Source organism: Crocodylus siamensis, chromosome 1 (genome assembly GCF_052110815.1).
Source record: "Crocodylus siamensis isolate JL-2025a chromosome 1, ASM5211081v1, whole genome shotgun sequence".
Taxonomy (NCBI): Eukaryota; Metazoa; Chordata; order Crocodylia; family Crocodylidae; genus Crocodylus; species Crocodylus siamensis.
The window spans coordinates 60,618,302-60,642,654 of NC_143395.1; the positions used below are offsets into that span (position 1 = coordinate 60,618,302).

Here is a 24,353-nt window from a genome sequence, read left to right on the forward strand (position 1 = left end):
TTATGGTCCCAAAGCCAGACACTTATCTCAAGATATGCTTCTTTGGCTTGTCCACTCTTACAACTCAGCAGACTTATCAGAACCAGGTAAATAACTCACATTGATTCCAGAAGATATATTCATAATCCTATGAATTAACAACCAATAATAGTTTTCCACTTTAATAATATATTTTGTTTGAGGGTCAAGAAGCACTCTGCAAATATGAACGAGTTTAGCTTCACAGTTCTCACAAGAACAATCAGATATAGTAGATTCTGTGGCATGGTCTGTTTTCAAATAAATAAGGAACGTTGTCTAGTACAATGGGACTACGTTCCTGGCTGGGGACTTTGGATACTGCTACCTGAGAAGGAGGGTCCTAATTTCCCATATAAGAATACAGGAAACCCTCGCTATTCACGGGTTCAACATTTGTGGTTTCAAATATTCGCAAATGCCAAACCCACTTTTTAAATGCACTTTATACACTTACAGGACCTCCTTGGGAGTTTTGTGCTTGCTGCCACCAGGCTTCTGCTGCCGTGCTCCTGCTGTTGACATTGGAGCCATGTCCCCTCCTCCGCTAGCCGCCAGAAGCACTGGGTTAATGAATGCAGTCTGCATTCATGAACTCAGTGCCTTATTCACAAATTTCACCATTCACGGGGGATACGAGAACGTATCCCCTGCAAAATGATGAGGGTCACTTGTAATGGGATAATAATTCCATATGAAAATAATAGGAACATGGGTGGACCACTGTCTTCTTTTTTTACCTCTTCAGCAAAGTAAGAAACAAAGATTAAACGCTAATGGTGTTCCTATTCAGGTCAAAAGCTTGAGTCATATGAATCAAACCAACCACACATGAATTTCAAAATGTTATACAGGATTTTGCAACAGATCCAGGGACAGATACAGATCTCCACACAAGCATTCTTCAGAGGAACATAGGATTGGAAGAAGCTGTGTGGACCATCAAGTTCAGTCCCCTGAATCTCATTATCCAAAGACCTAAAATGTATCCACTCTAGGCCCTCACAAACTATAGCCACAAAGCACATTACAAAACCCAAAACACCCTACAGCAAGCCACAGCTAAAATATGAGGAAGTCAAAGGCAGCAATTATACTCAGTCACTGCAGTAGTAGAGAAGAAATTTGTTTTTTAGGTGCTCAGAGGATCTTAGGAAGAGAACCAGTGCAGTTGTCTCTTTCTTCATTATCTCCAGTCTATGAGCTCCATTTTGAATCTACGGTTCCTATTGTTACATCATAGTTTCATAGTGCTTAGGGTCAGAAGGGACCTAAACAGATCATCAGGTCTGACCCCCTGCAGGAACGAGTGTGGGGTCATAACACCCCAGCCAAATATCTGTCCAGTCTCCTCTTGAAGACCCCCAAGGTAGGAGAGAGCACCACCTCCCTTGGAAGGCCATTCCAGAGCCTTCATATCTGACTTTGCCCTTCATGCTGTTTCTAATGCTCACTCCATAAAGCTATCTAAATGTTTCTATATAATAATCTTGTCCTCCTCCATACGGACAATATACCCCAGCTAAGTATCATCCACAAATTTTACAAGTGTCCATCTAGTTCCTGCAGCAAAGTCATTAACAAAAATATTAAACAGGAGGTATCCCAAGACAGATCACGCAAGAATAACATGAGTACCTGCTCTCCAATCTGATAACTTACCTTTCAACATAACCTGCTGGTCTACCATCTATCTAACTCCTTATCTACCTCACAATTATAGCACTGACCTACATCCTCTCCATCTTGCCTGATAATCCCCATGAGGCTTGGTGTCAAAAACTTGGCTGAAATCTATATACATTAGGTCCACTGAAATGCCTTTATCTAGAAAGTCAATTTTCTTGTCATAAATGGCTATTAGATTGGTCTGACATGACCTTTTGTGGGTGCTACCATATTGTGTTCACTCCTTGACTATTCTTTCCTTCCATATCTGTTCCAAGACCTTGCATAATATTGAAGTCAAACTTACTGGCTTGTAACTACATTCAATTTTCACTTTTCAAAATTGATTTGAAAAATAGGCACTACATTTGCTATTCTCCAGTCATAGAGCACTATCCCACAATGGACAGATTTAGTGATGATCTGTGTTAAAGGAATTGCTATTTCATGTGCCAGTTCTTTTGGTATTTTGGAAAGATTATCTAGACCTCTGATTTTATGACAAAACAATGTAAGTTTTGCTTGCACCTGAGATGTCCTCATTTCTTTTGGAACCCTGCCACTGTTCTCAATTACAACTTCATTCTTGCTGAAGAATGAGGTGGAGTATTTATTCAGTACTTGAGTTGTACCTAGGCCGTCTTTGATTTTCACCCTGTCTCCAGCATAAAGGGTGCCTGTAGGTGTGGGGGGGGGAGGGGAGGCTGCTCTAACACACTGTAATTACAACACCTCAGAACAGACTCTATTATAATCAAGTCTGTTGGAGTATGCTATTAGCACAGCCTCCACAGCCCACAGCCTCCACTGTCTTGTGTATCAGAGTCCCCGTGCATCAAAATGGCAGTGTTGCTCCTATAAAGGGGGGGGGGGGATATCGCAGAGCACATAGGTGGCCTGCTCCTTAGAGGGAAAACAACTAGGGAGAGAGCCTTAGCTGTGAGTGGGTTGCCCAGCCGCTGGTTACCAGGGCAGCCAGAGAAATAATGAAAAAGCTCAGCTGCAGGTTGCTAGGGCAACTGCTGTGAGACAACTGACCGGAAGAGCTAGGGCATGGCTCCCATTTAAACCTAGGCTGAGGCCATGCAGGCAGTTCCCTGCTGGCTGCCAAAGGGGTGGAAGTTCTGCCTAAGTGAAGAAAAGGATGGGGCCTGAATGACTGAACAAGGCGATACTGGTGAGATGGAGAAACCCTGGAGTGGTGAATGTTGTTACAGCCAGATGGCTTAGATTTATGTTATAACCTAGGGGCTTGTGTCTTCTGTTTGCGGTTTATGAACTGGTGGTTTGGGTGAGGCTATTAGGGGTTGGAGGAGGCCTCACAGGGATCCATGGTAGTGTGGGGACCCCAGCACCAGAGAGGGCACAGCATTTGGGGTGCATTGACCCCAACCCCAGAGAAGGGGCATGAAGAGTTAGAGGCCAGGTGAGGCTGAGGCCGCCTGAGCCCACCTGAGTGCAAGAAGCCCCAGAGCAAAGGGGGAGGCATTGCAAGACAGACCTGACAACATACTGTACATCTGCAAGGCTTGGGGTGTGGTACAGGGGTGATTGGAGCCACACACTGCCCATAAGCCTGGGGGCACAGGAACCCCATTAAAAAAACCAGATGAGTGACAGCAGGAGAAGACCGTGTCCAAGAGGATGAAAGGCAGCCTCCCTTTTATACTGAAGATCAAGATGTGACGGGCAAGACTTGAGGGTGCTTGGAAGCAAACTTGGCACGGTAGGGGGTGCTAGGGGAGATCACGGGCACCCCTAGGAGCCCACTCCATGACAGGCAGCAAAGGTGCTTTAACTAAAGCTCGTTTGACAAGCCTGGAATAGACTGCCTCCAGAGGTGGTGCAAGCACCTACTCTGGATTCCTTTAAGAGTCAACTGGATGTTTATCTTGCTGGGATCCTGTGACCCCAGCTGACTTCCTGCCCCTGGGGCAGGGGGCTGGACTCGAACTTTCAAGGTCCCTTCCAACCCTGATGTCTATGAAATCTGTGAGGCCTAAGAACATACATGGATGCCAGAACTGTCCTTGTGCCTGGAGCGAGATCTGATTGCCTCTCTTTTTTTTTCTCACTGGGTGTGTGTCTTTTCAAACTGATTCTCAGTAGGTTGTTCTTTGTCCTTCTCTCTAACCTTTCTAAGTATTTCTGTCTCTTCTGATAAATGTTTGAAGATACATTTCAGTATCTGCAAAGCACTAGCAGAGATGTAAAATGATGATGTATTTGCTTTTACATTTACCTCACTCAACTTCTGCCTCTTTTTATTACCCCTTCTTTCTAGTCCTTTGTCTTACATCTGTGTATCAGTGTTGAAAGCCAAAGTTATAGGGAAGAGTACAAAAAAGAAAAGATAAATAAGAGATATAAAAGAGAGAAAACTTCTGATTTACCTGCAGTTCTCCTTCCATTATACTGAGGAGCTTGATCAAGTCCTCCTTAGAAAGTTCAATTGATTTCTTCTTCTTCCGTTCACTGGAACCAGGTGATTTTGAGTGTCGTTTGACAGTTGCTGATACCATAACTTCATCTTCCTTCCTATTGGACTTGTTCTTTTTCCTGGCATCTTCCTGAAAACTTTCATTCTCTGCATTGTTAATGACAGGCTTAGAACTGGAATAATGCCCACTGGATGAGCTTTCCCCACCTTGGTTTCGGGATCTCATCCCTACCTGGACAAAGGAAAAGATAAAAAATAATTTTAATCAAGCAAACTTATCAAAAAGAAAAAAACCACTCTACATCAGCATTTTAATCAAAAGCTTACTATACATTGTAAATACCAAGACTAACATCATGCTCATTAAAAAGTGCTGAAAAGGAACGTGCATTTCAACAAGGTTGTTTTTGGCAGCCAGCTAATCAAAAATATTGATACTTCAATACTGCCTTAAAGCATGGTAACCATACTTGTCAGGCTGCCAATACTGAAGTAAGCCACAAGAAGTAAGCCACAATAGGCATGTTTACACAAGATGCATAATGCACAATAGCCTAATAATACTGCATAGTAGCGTGTAGCCTAATGACACTGTGCAGCAGTGTGCTGGGCAAAAACCGTGTTAAAACGCTACTGCACAGTAGTATTAGGTTACTGAGCAGTAAGTATCACCTAAACAATGTGCTACTGTGCAGTAACTGTAGTTACTGTGGATTTGTTTAGTACTTGCTTAATGCTGTACTAAACTAAATACACAGTAGTTACCGCACATTAATTAACTTGTAGACGCGCCCAATGTGTAGCACTTGAAACTTGATGTTATTTTATCAGTCAGATAAAATGAGCTCATAATGCTCACAGAATGAGAGCATCAGGTTTTGAAATAGCTTTTATTTTAAGGTGAGAAGTAGTGGAGAGACAATAATAATTAAGGTATATACAAGCATATACCTTAGCATAACCTTTCTGAGAGGGACTGTCATGAACCAGGATAATTCCCTAGTTTATCATTTGTGAAGGACTAGATTCAACTTTGGCAATTATGATAACCCTCTTATCCAAACTTTTTTCATCATTTCTAATCTTGATTTTTGAAAAACCCATGTCTCCATCATCCCTAACACCTGCATAGCCCTCTTTAATTCATGCAGAAGACAACTGTTAAAATAATCTCTTTTGTGTACCACTTGGATCCCAGAATCTCTCTATTTGAATCATTCTATTCCATCTAATAACATCCAGTCAAAGTGTGCATGTTCTTTCACAGCATCAGAAGAAGTGAGCTCAGGCTCATGAAAGCTCATGCTGTATACTTTTGATTTAGTTAATTTAAAATGTGCAAATACACCCTGCCTTGCCCTCCTCTGCCAACTTTTTCAGTCTTGCTCTGCTCATACCATGTTGCCTCCCATGCTGCTTTCCCTGAAACTTTTTCTCTAGGTGCAGCTCTATTCAGTGGCTATGGGATGTCAGTGAGATAATGCCTTGCAGGGTATGAGAGATTAGTTGCTAGTTCTTGTATTAGTTATCATAATAAACATCAAACTTTGCAAAAACATACTCAAGGGTACATATATTTAGACCTGTACTCATCCTTGCATGCTTTGTATGTCCCTTACTACCAGTAAGTCTGGTATTAACTCCAAGGACAGGAATGATGTCTTTATATGTATTTGCACAGTGCTTAGCACAAGTCCCTAACTATTATTTGAACACTGGACAGTAGTTTTATATAGCTAAAAGTAGTAATAATGAATTTGGAAACTGGCTTCAGGGCCAAATCCAGAAGTGATGAGTAAAGCAGTACTATCTGAGCTCCCTTACATTAATTTACTCTTCTTAAACCTCAGCAGGTGCATCTACACATGCATTTGATCCAGGATCAGTTTACTTGTGAGTAAACTACTCACGAGTAAATGCTCCTGGGCATGTGTCTCAGGAGCAGATTTGCAGCTAAATTGGCAGCAAACTGCTCCTGCTTTCTGGGGCCCTACAATGGGCCCCTGCCACCACTGTGGGGAGATCTAGGCTCCCCCTGGGCACTAGCCCAGGGGCTGACAGGGGGCACCTGGCCAGGAGACAGCTTTCTCCTGGCCAGGTCTGGGACATTACAACCTGCCCCTGGCAGCTGCCTGCTGCCAGGGACAATGTTCCCCTGCCCTGACAGCAGGGAGCTCCTGGCTCTGGCTCACTGATCAGGGGCAGGGGACTTGGAAAGCTGCAGGGGATGAAAAAGTCCCAGCCCTCTGTCCTAGTGCCCTAGTGGAGCAGCTGACTGGCTGCTAGCTGCCCCACTGGCAGATCATGGCAGGGAACTAGGAGCTATCCCATTCCTGCAGGTCTTTCCAAGCCCCATGCCTCTATTACTTGATTTGGGTATAGGGCTGTTCCTCACCAGACCTGTGCTCATGGAGCTTGGTGAGAACCAGGCTCCTGAGCCCCAGCCACCAGCAGGGAGTTCCCAGCACCTGATCTGCACCACTGGGCTGGAACCAGGAGACCATTATCTCCCAGCCTGAGCTCTGTGGTTGCAGGGCTGGGGCTGGGAGACCCTTATCACCCAGCACCAACTCCGTGACCACAGGGGCAGCACGGGAAAATCCTTATCTCCCAGCACCAGCTCTGTGAGTGCAGGGCTGGCACTGGGAGATCTTAATCTCCCAGCTCCAGCTCCACGACCATAGGGCCAGAGCTGGGAGACCCTTATCTCCCAGTGTCTGCTCTGTGACCACAAAGCTGGTGCTAGGAGATAAGGATGGTGATAAGGATCTCCCAGCCCCCACTCCCCAATCTGGATCTCAGAGCAAGGAGCTTGGAGCTCCCTGCTGATGGGGAAGGGGGGCATAGTCCCCACCAAGGCTTCAGTCCCGATGCCTACCCTGGCAACAGGCAGCTCCTGGGGACAAGGAACAATCCTTCCCCCGACAGTAGACAGCTGACCAGGAGCAGACTTGATCCTGGTCAGTTGTCTACTTGAGCTACGTGTCTACTGCACCATTACTAATTGAAAGTAAATTTACCAGTTGCATTTGCAGGAAGCAACTTTACTCACTATTGGCAAGGTTTACTGTGTATAGTAAACATGTACACATGTAGATGCACATGCTCATGTGATGGGCTAGCTGGCAGTGACCTAGCCCAGGGGTATTGAAAGGGCAAAAGATGATTGGAGGATTTGGGATTCCCTTTCTGCACCAATCAGGCCCCAGAGACTCACCCCCCTGTGTCCCGATTGGCCCCTTGTGTCACCTGGAGGGGGATAAAAGGGGCAGCATAGGCTGACTCAGGAGAGACCAGCAAGGGATAACAAGGAAAGAGCTTCACAGAGCTGAGCCAGCGGGGTAGGAGCAGTTACCCCAGAAGAGCCTGAAGGAGCAGGACTTGCAGGCAGCAGTGGGACCCTCAACAGTGCGGCGTGCGGCCGGCAGGAGAGGCTCCCCACTAGGCTCCAGGATCCCCTGGGAGAGGCTGCGGCCAGCAGCAGAGGCTCCCCAGCTCCAGGAAGGATCTGAGCAGTGACCTGAGAGGTTCCCAGCTCTGCTTCCAGCTCCTCCAGTCAGAGACTAGGCAGCTCGACATGAGGCCAGGGCTCCAAGAAGGTCAAGACCCCTAGCAGGCTGGAGCAGTGCCACAAGTGGTGGCTGTGTGGCAGTGTTCCTGCCTACCACATGGATGATCTGCATTCACATCCCAGCTGAGGTGACTTGGGGTGAGTGAGCTAACAAGAAGCAAATCTTCTTGCAGTGGAAAGGGAGGGGCCATTGTGTTTTCCCCTGCCCCTTTCTCCTCTTCCAGGTACCAAGGCCCTATATTTCCTTGTCATTTGACATTTTGCATTTTGTGCCTTTTTTTATATTCCACCAACCTGTATTTTGTTCTGCTGTTTGTATTTTATATTTTGTTAACCCTGTCTTTTGTCACTGATTTTAAGTGTCTAACCTTTGTTGAATCCTGTGTTACCTGTCCACTCCATGTTTTGGGGGAACCCTGACACAGGACACAGACTGTCTGACTCACAAAGAATCGCCATCACCCCCCCCCCAACCTAAACAGAAACTGATTAAGATGCAGTGAGAGACACACCTAAAACCCTCCAGATAAGGGTAACAAAAGTGAAATAACTGCCCTAGGTCTCATTTGCATCTGAGATGGGAACAGATGACCATTCATTTACATGAGAGATGGAGAACAGAAAACCTGAAGCAGAGACTGCAGTGAATTCTGGGATCAGCAAAGCAGGGGAGCACTGCATGAGGGGGAAGCTGTGTTCCAAATGATAATCAAACCTCACACCCAGCTCAGCATTTACCAGACCAGATCTAATCTGGATTTACAAAGGACTTTTCCTTCCCCCCACCCCCCCCCCCACACACACACCTCTAAGCAAAAGTAAGTTTATTGGGCATCTCGGGCCGTACATTCCCCGGTCCCACTATGGGAGGTCTATGTAAACTTAATTGGCTACAACTCGGTTGCTGGGTTAGGGAATGCTGAGGCAATAGACCAAGTCAGAGGGGGTATGGGCAACATTTGAACAATGGTACAGGGTTCATCACAGCATCCAGCCTGTTGGAGCCCTGTCCACAAGTGTTGTCATACTTTTCCCGAGATGACTGGTGGAAGTCCTCTCCACAACAGGTTATGAACACTCCAATAAGTGCCTTAAGTCTGTTAAAAGACTATAATAAGATCTGGAAAAGTCATGCTAAGCTGAGGCTTGTTCACAGCAAGTAAAAGTCCAAAAACCCTGATGCTGTAATCTATTGTTTCTGAAGACACCAGGAGATATCCCATCAAGTATATCTGCTATCCATAGGAATGTCAAGCTGGCTCCAAGTAGATGTTTCCTGAGTATCAATCAAGTTCCTGAGATGTTCCACCCAGATAACCCCTTGTCAATAGAAAAGACAATTTGATTTACACTATTGAGAATGCTTGAAAGAAACTGAACTGGGGGTATAAAAATCTGTAAAAGAAGCAGCAGTGTGTGTTGACACCACTCGCTTTCTTTTGGAGAGGCTGCAGGAGAAAGATCATCTTCCTTCAAGGATCGTGCTGAGAACTTTGACCTGTCAGCTTTGCAGCCCTAGTGCCTTGGACTGGTGAGATCCCAGCTCTCTCTCTCTTTTCTCTTCTCTCTAAGCATAAATTTCTGAACTTGATCTGTATTAGTTAAGCTTGAGCTAAGTTTCCCCAAATACTTAGTGAAACCAGGGTATACTGTGACTGTTTGTGTTTGTTTTTCCTTTGCATGTCTATCACTACTGGTGTCAATATATATTTCATCTACTTAGCAATAAATAACTTTTATAGTCAAACTGGTGGTAACTGGGTATATTTTGCCTTCTTTACTTCTGAATGCTGGCCCATGAGGGTATCAGCTGGACACCCAGACCGATTCAGAGGTATTCTGTTTAATTGTGTGTTTGTGTCTGACTGTGGTTATTGTTGCTCTGATGAACTGATTCTTGGCATATGAGGGTGTCAGCCTGTCCATGCTGATCAACCCGGCCAGGTCAGGCATGTCATGTTAATCTGTGTGTGTTTGTGTGTATGACTGATTTGGGGACTGGAGGAACCCAGCCCCACTCAACTGAGTCCTGCAAGATAGTTTCATTGGGGGGTGAGGGCTTGCAGAAGGGAGAGATACAGCTCCATACAGAAACACAAGTAATACAAGCAGCACATTGATAGAATTACCAAGACCCTAGCCCTAATAAATGAGCACACCCCAAAGTAGCGGGCAAATCTGGTAACACCTGCCCCCTTGGGGCATTGTAGTGTCCACTATCTTCCCTCTAATTTATGCCGTTATGTTCCCAGTATTAAAAGGTATATGGTTAACTTCCCATTGGTGGTCTGGCTCTGCTCTGTAGGGGAAGAAGAGTCCTTACACCTCCCACAGCACTTGTGCACCTGCTTTGATCCCTTCAATTGGAGAGGGGGTACCTCTTGGAGTACCGCCCGGGTTGCACTTACTGCACAGTAAACTAGACTACTCATAGTTAAGCATCTTGTGAAGACACTCCCACCTAGAACTTCCTTAGACTTGCTTAAAAATAACTATCAATATGTAAAACATTTAAGTTAAACCACTTTAGACTCATTTTTAAATTTTGTTATATTCCGTTGAAATTTCAATGATAAATGGGAGTTAGTGTATAGAATCTTAGGGCAAGCATAACATTCAGCTTGAGGGATCAGGAGGAAGAAACATGTTACAACATATTACTTTAGATTGTCTCAGATGTTTTTAGTACTTCAGCCTGTGCTAACCTATGTTGGCATAAAATGGTATAACATCATGGACTTCAGTGGAGCTATTTCTGAAAGGCATATTTTAGTAAGAGTAGAATCAGGCCCTTTGATTTTTCATAGACTCATATTTGTCCCTGAATTTATTTTGATCTTTTTCCCTGGTCACACTAGTACTTTTCACACCAAAAACACCACTAGCTGGTATAATTTCTGTCTCTGCTGATAAGAATCCCAGGAACAGAAGAAAACTAGCAACAGCAAGTCCTGTAGTATACTGATGGATCAATTTGGGCAGTATTATATAGAGCCTAGAAGAGCTTCTATTTTACCTGGCTTTAGTTCATGCTATGTGTTACACTGCTATTGCTGTGTGTGAGAACCGGATAAAGCTTCGGGACTTTTAGTGGACGATGGGGTTGTGCAAGTCCGGCTTACACGTGGTTGTAATTAACAATTAATAAGGAGCAGGTGGGATGATGAGAGAAAATCTGAGAATTTTTTAATTACTTACGGCTGCAGCCGCAGGTGATAGAAGATAGAAGCAAACGAGGTGAATACAATGAGCAGACATGTCCCGGTAAGTATAAACGGCGTCCGGGGTTGCTAGGCGTAGACAGGAGGCGGGAGCTAGATGATCAGTCTAGCGTCCCCTTTTTACAATGGAGTGGAAAACGACGACCTCGCTCCAGCGTGGCTAGGGGCTCCCTTATATTGCTTTGATGACGAGCTGATGAATGTTAAGCTTGCCCTATCATTGATCTTAAAAAGTGGGTGCTTTTCTTTCCCCTCCCTGCTCCCACAGCATGGGGGGCGCTGGGACTCCCACCATCTTGTTGCCTCATGCACGCAGTCACATTAAGGAGACATGCCCCCTTGTGCGAGGCAGCAAGATGTTCTAAATTATGGTACCGTACTCATCCTCAGGGTACAGCTCTTGTACAGCCGAACTCATAGTTGCTTCGTCACTGGGTAAATGGCTGTATACAAATGCAGATAAATGTACTAATCGTGACTTTAGCCACTGCAATAAAAAACAGAATAAACAACATATTATAATGCCAACAGAACAAATGGTTAAAGCCATAACTGCTAGGCGCTTAAAGTGACCGAGTCTGAACACATTGAGCCAGCTAAATAGCCAGAGTCAGAGCCAACATTGTGGGCCTGGCATGTAAGGTTGAGGGCAACGTCAATTCCCTGCAGGACGTCAGTAAGATTGAAGCTAGCAGGGGTGAAACGTAAACAGCATTGTCATTGACTGTCACCTTCGGATGGAAAAGAGCTGTTGTAGATGTCATCTAGGGCAGTGCAATGGCCACCTTCTGTGGCTAACAGATACTTTAACTGCCTCGGGTTAGACTACACGGCTTGTTGAAGTTCATTGATCGCTTGTTCCATCTTCTCGAAACCTGTTTTTGTGGAATTGCCAAAGGCCTCAAACGCTTGGTTAAGATACACAAGTTTAGTTAATGCAAGGGGTGTACCGACTGAAGGGAATATAGTGCCTAGCTGCTCGAGGTGGGACATTTGATCCCACGCGCTGCGTTTTGCACGGCCAAACTGTGGGCATTGGGGAAAAAGGCAGCTCGCGATAAAGTATAAACTGTTTCATGTTGAGGGCGGTGGTAACTAATGTCCACTTATAGTCGGGATCTGGCTGGATGTCTAAAGGCACGAGAGGTGTTAAGATTAAGCCATACCCATCTGGGTGGTAAGGCATCTTTTGGGGAACAGCTATCACAAGGAGTGGTTGCTAGGGAATTGGAACAATTACGGAGAATTAGTTTCAGAGCGTGCGCATATACTTGCCCGAAAGCCGCTGGGCTAAAGTTTGATGGAACATATGTGACTGCATCGGTACTAGTCAGGTAGTTGCACTGCGCTGCTGCTGCCTGACAGGCCGAGACAAGGTTTGAAGGCCTGCTGGAAGGGAAACGACTTTTCCGAAAAAAGGGGTGCTTATAAGTTGGGGAAACCCGTGCGGAGTGGTGGCAATTGTTATTATTAAAGGTTGGCCACCACATGAAAATTGCTTGCTGCATGGAGGTGTTACATAACAGTAACCAGTCTAAGGCAGTACCATTCTTTAGCCATACTATGGGGGCTATTGAGTTTGTTAAATTAATAGGATTTAGGGAAATGCCATCGACCGTGCTGGGACATCCCAACGGGCAAGTAGGAAAATTGGCCCAGGGTGCGAATTCGAAGGAATCATTAAAAGTGAATGGGGTAAACGAAAGGCCTAACTGCTGAACACTGGGCATTCGGTCGGTACATGCAACGAAGGTGCCATTTTCTTGCACATCATTTACACAATTGAGGGACGATAGCTAATGCCGTCAGAAAGGAATTTTCTCACAAGTCATTGCTCTGAACCTGTAACAAGATAACACATTAATAATCAATTAACAAGATCTACATAACAAGTTAAGATTTACGGTAAATTTGGGTTGCACCAGCTTAGCCAATTATGGTATGTTAATATGCGAGTATGAGGACCTTTTTCTTCTTATGGTATGGAACAGTGTCTTCATCAGAATCACCTCTGGACCTCTTCTGCTTTTTCTTAACATTTCTCTTTTTCTTTGTGGTCTTCTTCTGTACTTTAGACTTCTTTTGTTCTCTTTGTTCTCTCTGTTTGTCTCCTGAAGAAACTTGCTCTTTAAACTCTGGTTCTTCATAACGTCGGGAATTTTTTTTCTCCTAGACTTTCTTTCTTCTTGGTCCACATGATCATAATCAAACTCTATGACCATGCAGCCCAGCCAAACTAGTGGCAGCTCCCCTGGGTGGTGGTAGGTAGAGGTAATCAGGTCACGTACCTCTATTCGTGATCTACTCCTCCAGGAAGTGCTCGTCACTGACTGTCCTGCTGGCCCAATGGTGATCTTTGTTGTGCGGATCGGATAAGCTGTAAGCAGAGCAGATGTCGCTGGAAGCATGGACTTTGGCTCATCAGGGAGTGCTGACAGCTTTGGATGGAGGGCGGGTGGAGCTTCCTCTGCTGGCCTGCCTTTTGGGCCGTTATATGGAGGGGGCGGTGCTGTGGGCAGAGCTACAGGCTGCACGGGTGATGCTGTCTCCACCGCCTGCTTCATTTCTTCTTGGCTTTCATAGGCTGCACGTTGCGCTGCAGCATAGAGCTGAGACTCCAAGATAACATACGACCACACTGCATTAATAAAATGCTGATACACAACACTTGGGCACTTTGCTTTATCCCACATGGGCCCCGACCACTTATGTGCGGTTTTCCCATGTGTCTCCAAATCACTAATCAAATCCGCAGCCATTTCATGCCCCAGAGAGCCTTTTTTTAATGGTGGGCAGCAATTAATTATCCGTGGGCGTATCTAGTCCTAGGCTTTTTAAGTGTCACTGCTCCCGTGCCCAGGTTTGTGCCAGGGTGGGATCTCCTATCCTGTACCCCTTAACTTTCTTTAGGGACACTGTTTGCCCCTCATCTTGCAGACGGAATAAGGTTTTAGAGTCCGTTAACAGGCATCCTAGGGCTGAGGGCGTCCCCTCAAAAGCCCATTCCTTCTGGCCCTTCTTCAGGGATAAATAGCCTCAGCAGGTTTTGGAAGCCGAGCTAGCATCATGGTAACTTATATGCGCCCACAATTCAGCATCATCTTCAGTGGGACGGCATCCCTTGCCCCATGGACACGTGATGACCAGTGGGTCTAAAAGCCCCGATCCTGTTCGTGATGCCATGTCATGCTGCTATTGCTGCACGTGAGGACTGGATAAAGCTTCAGGACTTTTAGCGGGCGATGGGGTTGTGCAAGTCCAGCTTACACATGGTTGTAATTCACGATTAATAAGGAGCAGATGGGATGATGAGAGAAAATCTGAGAATTTTTTAATTAAGGCTGCAGCCGCAGGTGACAGAAGATAGAAGGAAATGAGGTGAATATAACGAGCAGACATGTCCCGGTAAGTATAAACGGCATCCGGGGTTGCTAGGCGCGGACGGGAGGCGGGATCTAGATGATCAGTCTAGGCTCCCCTTCTTACAACAGAGAGGAAAACGACGACCTCACTCCGGTGTGGCTAGAGGCTCCCTTGTATTGCTTTGATGACGCCCGCGATGACAAGCTGACGAACGGTAAGCTCGCCCTATCATTGATCTTAAAAACATGCACTTTTCTTTCCCCTCCCTGCTCCTGCAGCACAGGGGGCGGGACTCCCACCATCTTGTTGCCTCATGCACACGGTCACATTAAGGAGACACTGAACCTTACGTTTAGTTTGGCTTCATTTTTGATAGCTTCACACGCAATGGGCCTGATCCTCTCTTCATCATAATCAGTCATGTATTACCTTAACTCTGTCAATACAGTGGTGTTAAGCACACAAATGAGAAGAAAATCAAGCCCATTGTTTTAAACAAGAGAGTATTATAATAAGACTGCTTGCACTGCAGGCTTACTTCCACCTAAACAGTATGTGATACAGGTATACAATGGCTACTAACTTCCTGAATGCCTATACAGTGTATTTTCCATCAAATAGTTTAGATTAATCACATGTGAGCTATGTTTTTTCTAAAAACAGATTTCCATTATAAGCAGGAACAATACCTGAGAAGCTCAGGAAATCTTTTGAGTCTCAGGCCTATAATGAAAAAATAAACATTGTACTATGTTTCCTCTCAGATAGGGCTATTCACTTTGTTTAGTTTTAATGGGTCTTAAACTCTCCAACCATGCTTCCTCTTCAGGATAGGATTTAATTTGTCTCCATTTTCTAAGTATTTCCTTCTGGGTCCCTCTGGTCTCTGGCCTCCAGCCACACAAGCACCTAAACCAGACATATTTTTCATGGTTTAAAGCAAATGGTTTCATGGTTCTAGAGTATCTTGCATGTTTTATGAATAAAAATCACAAATATCTTATGCATACATTTTCAAGTGGATACTGCATTACACAGTATTCTGCTTAATAATATTGCTTTACTGATCTCTAGGTAGAAAGATGATTCAAGCCTTAAAACAGAAGCTTCACAGAATATTTAAAATCAATTCATGGCCAGTTAAATAACACTGTTGGGACACATGATCTACCTCATCTGTGGCATACCATAATATGAAATAACCACTTCATTGCACAGACCAGGGAAACTTTAGATTTTTTTCACAAGTTGGAATGCTTAGGCAACTTAACGTAGACTCCCAGGCAGATGAACATCTAGTGTCCGTTTAGACAAAGCAAAAATAAAAAATCTGCACCCAATTACTAAGTACTGATCCACTGAAGATATCTATCAAATTTGATTTCACAGTACATGAATGTGGTACAAGGCCTAATTAATCAATAATCATGGATTATCATACTGAGAGCCTCAACTGAATTTGATTGTTTGTGCAAAAGGAAACTACTACCAAATTTAAGCTCTCTTTTTTGGTATTTCTACAGTACTTTAACATTAATGCAAATTCAATTTACATTAAAGTGAGTATGGCAAACATTTAGTTAAGCTTGCAAACACTAACTGGAACAAAGTTTCTTAAGGTGTAATTTGGATCACATAACTTTAATGTTAACAACTACCCTGCCTTGTTCTTAAATTACTTATTTCAGTGCTTTTTCCTATATCTCTACTGAGTGCCAGGGTACTGAATGCTGGTGTCAGAGACACAGGTCAATACAGGATTGAGTGACAATGGAAGGGATTGAAGTTTCAGTGCACTTTTTTGTAAAGTACTCTACAATCAAGAGCCAACATCCATGGCACAATCCGGTTGCTCAACAGTGCTCTAGTGATGTATCACAGCTGTAAATGCCTGACTCAGTTGGTGAAGGTTTTGGGTTTTTTTTTAAATTAGAACAGCAAAAAGAAGCCAGAACATAACAGTGAATCTGGCCTGAAATATTTGTGTGTTGGAACTGATTGCTAAGTACTATTATTTTGGACTTCTCCTACCATTCTTCTGTATTTCTGATAACAAGGTGATATAAAGATCTTGTCTTACCGAGAGGAGTTTTGGAATGGTTGCGTGATGTAAGGTTATACCAAATGCATAGCTACACAAGAGTTCATCACTTTGCCAATCTGTTTTGCTATGACTCCACCTTTCCTGCTCCAGAAATTGATTTTTGGGCTCCCAAGAGGTGCCTATACATGTGCAGGGAGGCTGCTGTAACTGCTCAGTTAATCAAGTCTACTGGAGCGTGGTAATTACCCTGCTCCAGTAGACGCCAGCATCGTGTGTATCAGAGTCTCTGAACTGAAAAATGGCAGCAGGAGCTCTTTAACTAAAATTTGTTCAATGAGCTTTAGTTTGAACACCCGACTGCCATTTTTCAGCGTGGGAATGCTGATATATGTGACGTTCTGGGGACTTTAATTGGAGCAGTTCTCGGAACCACTCTAAAGTGCCACCCCTTCCCTGAACACTCCTGAAGCATGTGTATAAACACCCAAGAAGCCCCAGCTCTAGCAATAAATATCATCATATATCTCTGTATCATAAAGTACTGCAGGATCTCCAAGGGTGGAAATGTGTTCCCTGAGGATACAACTCCAGTACAAAAGATTTACATTTTGTGTGTAGAATGGAATACTCCACTCCACTGTTAGTTCTGTTCTCCACCATACTGTATCTCAAATTAAGACCCCATTTTGCCAACTACCACTCAGATAAGTAATCTGCATGCATCTAGTTTCATTGCAGCCAATTTTAATTGACTACCTGACTGACTTTACAGTGTTGGCTTTTAGGCTATAAATGCTTCAGGACCGTCTTTATTTTATTTGTCTGTTTAAACACCTAGGTGTTTTATGAGTAGTAATACATTTGGTTATTTTTACTAGAATCTGTATTGTTGCTCTGGGCACAGAACATTCAGTTTTTCCTAAGGTAGCAATACATACAGGCTAAGTACAGACAGTCAAAAACCCCAAGGCAGAATCGATTCAACCTACACAGCTTTCTCTAACCTGTCTAGACTGAACCATTAATAAACAGAATACATGTTCAACTCAACAGTTGGCCAAGGCAGGCTGATGCCTGCACTAGCCAAGGTGGGTGCTTGTGCATACCTCCCAGCTCTGAGGGGTTACAAATGCCCAAGGCATCTCCCCTCACCAGCTCGTTGCCTGTCAGCTACAGAGGAGTGTGCAGCAGGGGGAAATAGAGCCCCGCTCCAGGCCCCCAGCTAGGGTCTGCACAGTCAGGGGGAGGAAATAGGCTTACCATACGCCCAGGTTTTCCTGGACATGTCCTCTTTTTTGGACCCCTGTGCTTCATCCAGGGGTGAGGAGCGGGGAAGGACAAGAGTTAAAATAACAGTAAGCATCCAAGTTTTCTGCTTTCCAGGGATGGCTGCTCCAAGCTGGGAGCAGCGAGCAAGGTGATGGGCTGTCAGGGGTCACATGGTCCTTGCATGGGCTCCGACAAGCCAGGTAAACACAGAGAGAGAGAGAGAGAGAGAGAAAGTGAGAGAGAGTGGGTGTGCTCAGGAAGCAGGGCTGGAGAGGCAGGGGTCTGCAAGTCAGGAATGAGCGGCACCAGCAGGGCTGGTGGGGGCGGTGGCAGAGACTGCAGGTCCAGAGCACAGGACACCAGTAGCGCTGGGGGGACAAGGAGCTGCAGGTTGGGAATGAGGGGAACCAGCAGGACAGGGGGCTGCCGGTTGGGAGTGAGAGGCACTGGCAGAGCTGAAATGGGCAGGAGGTTGTTGGGGGGGGGCATGGGTTGCAGATCGGGAGAGAGGGGCACTGGCAAGGCTGTGGGAGCAAGGGCTGTGGGTCACGAGTGAGGGGCACTGGCAGGGCTGGGAGGGGCACAAGATTGAAAATCAAGAGTGAGGGGCACGGGGGATGGGAGGGGTGACTGTGGGCTGGGTGTGCAGGGCACTGGCAGTGCCAGGGTTCTGTGGGTCAAGAGTGGGGGGCACCGCCAGGGCTGGGGGCTGTAGATTGGGAGTGAGGGGCACAGGCAGGGCTGGGGGGAAGGGGCTGTGGGTCAGGAGTGAGCGGCACTGCCAGGGCTGGGAGGGGGGCAGGGGGCTGCAGATCAGGAGTGACGGGCATGGGGGATGGGACAGGTGATGGCAGGTTTGGGTGTGCAGGGTACTGGCAAGGCCAGGGAGCTGCAGGTTGGGAGTGAGGGGCACCAGCAAGGGGTGGGGAGCAAGGTACTGCTGTCTGGGAGTGAGAGGCACTGGCAGGGCTGAGGTCAGTGGGTCCAGAGTGAGGGGCAGCAGCAGGGCTGGGGGTGTGGCTCATCAGTGAGGGGCAACAGAATGGGCAGGGGCAGGACAAAGGCATGTCACTCCCCCACCATCATATTCCCCCCAGCCCACAGCCTTCCCCCTTTCCCCCCCAGTGACAGATGTCCTCTTTTTTGGACACTGAAATATGGTAACCCTAGGAGGGAAGCTCCCAAGGCTGACAGGTGGTGTGGGGGTGGGGCTCGGGCATTCACAGCCCCCATGAAGCTGTGTTGCAGGAGAAAAGCCCTCTGCTTCTGGGACTTTCAGCGGTATAGACCCCAGTTGTGGGACTGGTGCTGGAGTCCATTCCCCCTCACACCTGCTCCCCCAAGGCTAACAGGCAGGTGGCTGGCAAGGAAGGAAGGGCTGGGCTTTTGGAGCTGTGCTTTGGGAGAGAAAATCTCCACCTCAGGGGCTTCCCCCCACCTGCTGTGCAGACTGGGCTGGAGGGAGCTGAGGCTGGAGTAGATCCATCCCCCTCCTCACCCAGCCCCATGCTGCCACCGGCGGAGCTGAGGCTGCTGCTTCAGCTCTGTGATGGCCAGGTATGGCTTGACTTGAGCAGACAAGTTGAGGCAGAGCCTAGCTGCCTGGCCTGCAAGGGAGGGCTGCAATGCATCCTGGGGTATAGAGGGACTGACACCTAACTTGCAAAGGGAGGAAATCTGGGACAGAAGTTCAGTAAACCGGTTTAACCTAAATCAGTTCAGTCTGATACTACATCCATCCAGATCTATCTTAAACTGGTTTTGGCCATTTTGAAACCGGTCTATGTGGTTTCCAATTGACCCACACTGAACTTCTGGTCTATTACAGGTTGAGACTGGTTTCTAATCACTTATACTGGTTTACGTGTAATGTCTGTCCCTAGCCTGAAGGTTTCACAACTGTAATTGAAATCAGTAGAATATCTTTAAGGGATCTGCTGAGTAGAATATTAGAAGAGCATAGACTGCATGCTGTTCCAACCTTTTTCTTCTGTCTGCTTTGTTCTCACTGCAGTTCCTGGAATAACAGGTCAGCCAGGAATATGTTATTACATTAGCAGTATTATTGGAATTGGATAATGCAAAAGATTTCTCTGAACTAGCACATAGTCCCTCATGCTAAGTAGGCATGCTGACATAGGCTACATAGTGGTTTCTCTTCTAAAATAAAAAAGTTATGATGTTAGAGCAAAAAAGGATTTTGTTGATTTGGAACCATAACACGGTCATTGCCTTTGGCTACAAATTTGTAGTCTGTTGTTCAGTTTATAGATCTAACTGATTAAGACATGATATGTAAATGTTATGTTTCCAACAAAGCTTGATAGCACACTGCATGCACGACTTAAAATTGCTTACTAGAAAAGACCAACACAGGACACATTTCTCTAAATTTTTTCCTCTAAATTTTAACATCTGGTGTGTGGAACTTTGTCTTTAAGAAGCTCTCAGAAGAGCCAGTAGGCTTGTCTGTACCATGGCAGACTGAGAATGTGCCACCCACCAGAATCTGTTACCACACCAGAAATTTGTCTGTTTAGAACAGGGGTCGGCAACCACCGGCACACGTGCCGAGCATGGCATGCAAGGCCATTTTGTTTGGCATGCCGCAGCCAGCCACAGCTCTGGGTAGCTGCTGCCAGTGACAGAGACCAGGCTGCTCCCAGCAGGCAGCTGGGAGGCTGCAAGCCCTGCTGCAAGCAGCCTGGGCTCCAGGATTGGCAGCAGCTACAGAGAGCTGGGACTGGCCGCAGCCGGAAGGCTGCAAACAGTTGCTTCAGGCTCTGGAGCCCAGGCATCAGCTCTATACCAGCGCATGCACACGCACCTCAGAACGGGCAGTGGGGGAAGGGCATGAGGCAGTGCAACCCCAGTCTCTCCCCCCGCTCCCAGCACAGAGCTGGTGACTGGGCTCTGGAGCCCGGCACAGCTGTTCGTAGCCAGCCTGGGCTCTGGGCTGCTGCAACAGCTCCGGCATCAGGCTCCATGCTGGTAGCAACTGTGCATGCACATCTCAGGGCAGGCTGCACTGCTCTGCTGTCTGCCCTGAGATGCGCGTGCAGTCACCACCAGCATGGAGCTGACACTGGAGTTGTGGAGCCTGGCGCAGCTGTTTGCAGCCTACCCGCTGCTCATTGCAGCTTCCCAGAGAGCAGGATGGCTACAAACAGCTGCGCCAGGCTCCAGAGCCCAGTCACCAGCTCTGTGCCAGAAGTGGGAGGAGAGACGTGGGGCTGTGCTGCCTCAAGCCCCTCCCCTGCCACGGCCATCTCCTGAGGCACGCATGCACGCACCGGTACAGAGCTGACGCCTGGGCTCCGGAGCCTGGAGCAGCTGTTTGCAGCCTCCTGGCTGAAGCCGGCCCCAACTCTGGGTAGCTGCTGCCAGCCGAAAGCCTGGGCTACTCCCAGCAGGAAGCTGGGATGGTGTAAGCCCTGCCACAAGCAGCTCAGGCTCCTTGGATATCAGCAGCTACCCAGAGCCGGGACCAGCTGCAGCCAGGAGGCTACAAGCAGCTGCTGCCTCCCCAGCTCCGGTCCCAGTCTCAATGGGCTCAGTGCCAGCACCTGCTGCCTTCCCGGAGCCCAGGGCCAGGAGACAGCTGGGCCCAGGGTGGGGAGGGCAGCAGCTGTTTGTAGCCTCCTGGCTGCAGCTGGCCCTGGCTCTGGGTAGCTGCTGATAGCCACAGTGCCCAGGCTGCTCCCAGGGAGGCCCTGCTGCAAGTGGCCTGGGCTCCATGGCTATCAGCAGCTACCTAGAACCTGGGCCAGCTGCAAACATCTGCTGCCTCTCCACCCTGGCCCCAGCTGCCTCCCACACCCGGCCCCGGGCTCCGGGGAGGCAGCACATACCAGCAGTGCTCCCCGCTGTGCTGCCCTTGCCACTTCTGCAAAGCAGCGTTGGAACTCGGTGTGGCAGGTCACTGCATGGGGCACAGAAAGCTGCCTGTCCTCTGAGCTCCCTGCTGTCCTGCCACATTTCCTCAGTGTGCATGGGAGCAGCGTGGGTAGCAGCACAGGGTTGTGCCCTCGCTGCTGACCCCACCTACAGGGCAGCAGGGAGCTCGGAGCAGGCAGCTTTATGTGCCCCCTGTTGTGCCCTGTTGTGCCAGGTTCCAATGCTGCTTTGTGGGGCAGCACTGCTGCAAAGTGCTGCCTCCCCAGAGCCCCGGGCCAGGTCTGGGGCTGGGAGGCAGCTGGGGCCGGGGCTGGGGTAGAGAGGCAGCAGATGTTTGCTGCTGGCCCAGATTCTGGGTAGCTGCTGACAGCCACAGAGCCTGGGCTTAGGGACAGGGGCTTTGGGTGGGGTGCAAGTGGCAGCAGGACTGGGGGGCAGGGGGCACAAGCAGGGTATCCTGCCATGTACCCCCCTGCTCTCATTTTGTTTTCCTGGCACCTTCCAAGGTAGGCATTGTGGGGGGGTTTGGCACTCCAGCCAAAAACCTACCCCTGGTTTAGAATGTCATCTGTTGGAATGCTCCAGGTTTGTCCCAAGTGTCTGCTCTCAAGCCCTTGGTCTTTGCTGAACCTGATAGTGGTCACTGGGGACAAGCCCAAAGCACCTTCACTGGTGAATTCTTGGGTCTAGAGCTCATCAGCCAACTCATGTAGGTGTGCCTCCCCAGGACTGGCTACGGATGCAGTACAGGCAACTCTAGGGGGAACTGGTTGCTGTGCTGTGCAGAGATACATTTTAAACAATGGTGATTAGCTGAGAACTCAGACACGAGCTGAAACAGACTTCTGTCAGCCTTCTTGGCTCAGGGTGACTGCTGAACAACACATTGGGCTGCTACAGAACACAAATCTCAATCATCCTTGGTTTTTGTTTCATAAACACTCAGTTGTTAATTTGGAGTTAAGCTACACACATAACAAGAAGACAATGTAACCATAAGTGACTAACACAATGAAAAATGGAGCTGATGGTTAGCCTTTCAAGTTCTGGAGTTTCCTAAGTTTCCAGACATTAAAGGCAAAACCTCCCTAGCTCCCTTTCTTTTCTCCTCCTTCGTTGGGGCCACAGATCATCTTCACATTTGAGAAATCAAACAATGAAACAGTTTCATTCCCTCCATTTGAAGTAATATAAAGCAAGATGCCCTGTATGAGTGCATCCAGACAAGTGTGTACATGCCTCTTGCAATGTCCCAAACCAGTTTGAGGATGCTGCAAGAGGCACACTAGGAACAAAAAAGGTTCCCTGTGCTGCATATTCACAGCATAGGGTCAAAATTTAATACGTGGAGATCCGGGTATCAAAAAATATCCTGGGGGAAAAAAGTGGGGCAGGGCTTTTGTATTAGTATACAGTAGTTATTAGTATCTGTTTTTTAGGGTATATATTTACTTTATGGTCTTTTCTCCCTGTGTAAATAAATTGTATATAGTTAAGTACTGAGTGCTGTCTAATCAAAGGTTTCGAGGCTCCAGGGATCCTTCTGTAGGGAGACTCTCCACACTAAGAAGGAGGGCTCCAAGTCAGAACTTAAGGATTCATAATTGGCTGCAGCTGGTGGGTAGCTCTGCCTCCCAGGTTACAGAGTTTAGCAGTAACTCAGTATATATTAGGACAAGGGTGCTCAACCCCCACCACATGAGCCAGATGTGGCCCATGGAGCTGTGTCATCTGAGCCATTTTCCCTCTCCATTTCCCTAGTCCAAAACCCAGTCCCCAAATTTGGCAGCAGAAGAGCAGTGGCAGCATTGATTGCCACTCCCCTACTGCCAGACTTCCAGACCTTTGGAGAGCCTGACAGGCTGCACGCTAGATCAAGCACACAGGGTTGAGGCAGCATAGAGCTAGAGCTGTATTAGGACTATTCCTTCCCCTGTTGCACAGCTTGAGTATCTAGCTTCTGACTTGCAAGATTTGTCATGCCCCAAATGCAACCTGAGTATACCTCTGACACTCCTGGTGTGCGTCTACAACTTGGGGTACCTTGCTACTTGAAGCCCCTCTCTGCTGTCTGCTACTTGACCACTAAGGACTAGCTGAGTTGCACCAGAGTCCAAATTCTTGCCCTGCACCTTAAATCCAAGATCAGTCCCTAACCAGCTGCAACAGAATAAAGAGCAGACTCTGCCTCTGGCCTTTCTGTCAGGGCCTCTTGCAAGTTCTGGTCCACTTGCTTTTCTCAGCCTTCCTTGGTGGAGGTACCACAGTCCCCTGTACCTGGGAAGACAAAGCCATGCTCTCAAGGAAGGTACAGCTACCTTAACATAAATCCCCCTTCTATTCTAAGGGGCTTATACTATGCTGGTTACACCTCACCACAGAACCATCACCATTCCTGGACCTTACACTAGCACCTTCAGAAATGTTATGCATCTCATCCAGTACACTAAATGCCCTGATGGAAAATGTGTAGGAGAAACCAAACAACATTTGTGTACTAGAATGAACACACACTAAAAATCTATCAAAGATAAAAAACAGCCAATTACCTGTGGGCGCACACTTCTCACAAGATAACCACTCTTTCTCCAATCTCTCAGTCGTAATCCGCAAAGTGAATTTACAAAACACCTTTCATAGACTGCCTTGTCTAGGCTATAATATAAATGTATATCAAAATTATACTTATGTCAAGCACGATAATACATACAGATACAAAAAAGACAAAACTGAACCCAGCTTCACACTAGCTACAAAGAGGAACTAAACGCCACAGGAGTAAACATAATTCAGGAGAATATCCATGCATGCCACATGGTGAAACCCAAAGGCAGCTTTGTTTTGGGGTGAACTCATGACATG

General features: G+C 47.0%; 1 protein-coding gene across 8 annotated transcripts in view; it reads right to left on the reverse strand.

The window, feature by feature from the left end:
• The window catches only part of FILIP1 (filamin A interacting protein 1), a 209,276-nt gene that overhangs the window by 116,482 nt on the left and 68,441 nt on the right, over positions 1 to 24,353 (reverse strand). For 4 of the 8 annotated variants that reach the window (XM_090035063.1, XM_090035053.1, XM_090035071.1 and 1 more), the window contains exons 2-3: positions 24,041 to 24,146; positions 4,080 to 4,358 (exon numbers count right to left, since the gene is read on the reverse strand). In XM_090035063.1, the coding sequence (XP_089891189.1) occupies positions 4,080 to 4,358; positions 24,041 to 24,146 (385 nt within the window). The remainder of the gene's footprint in view (positions 1 to 4,079; positions 4,359 to 24,040; positions 24,147 to 24,353) is intronic. The other 4 variants (XM_090035091.1, XM_090035080.1, XM_090035109.1 and 1 more) reach the window with 1 other exon arrangement.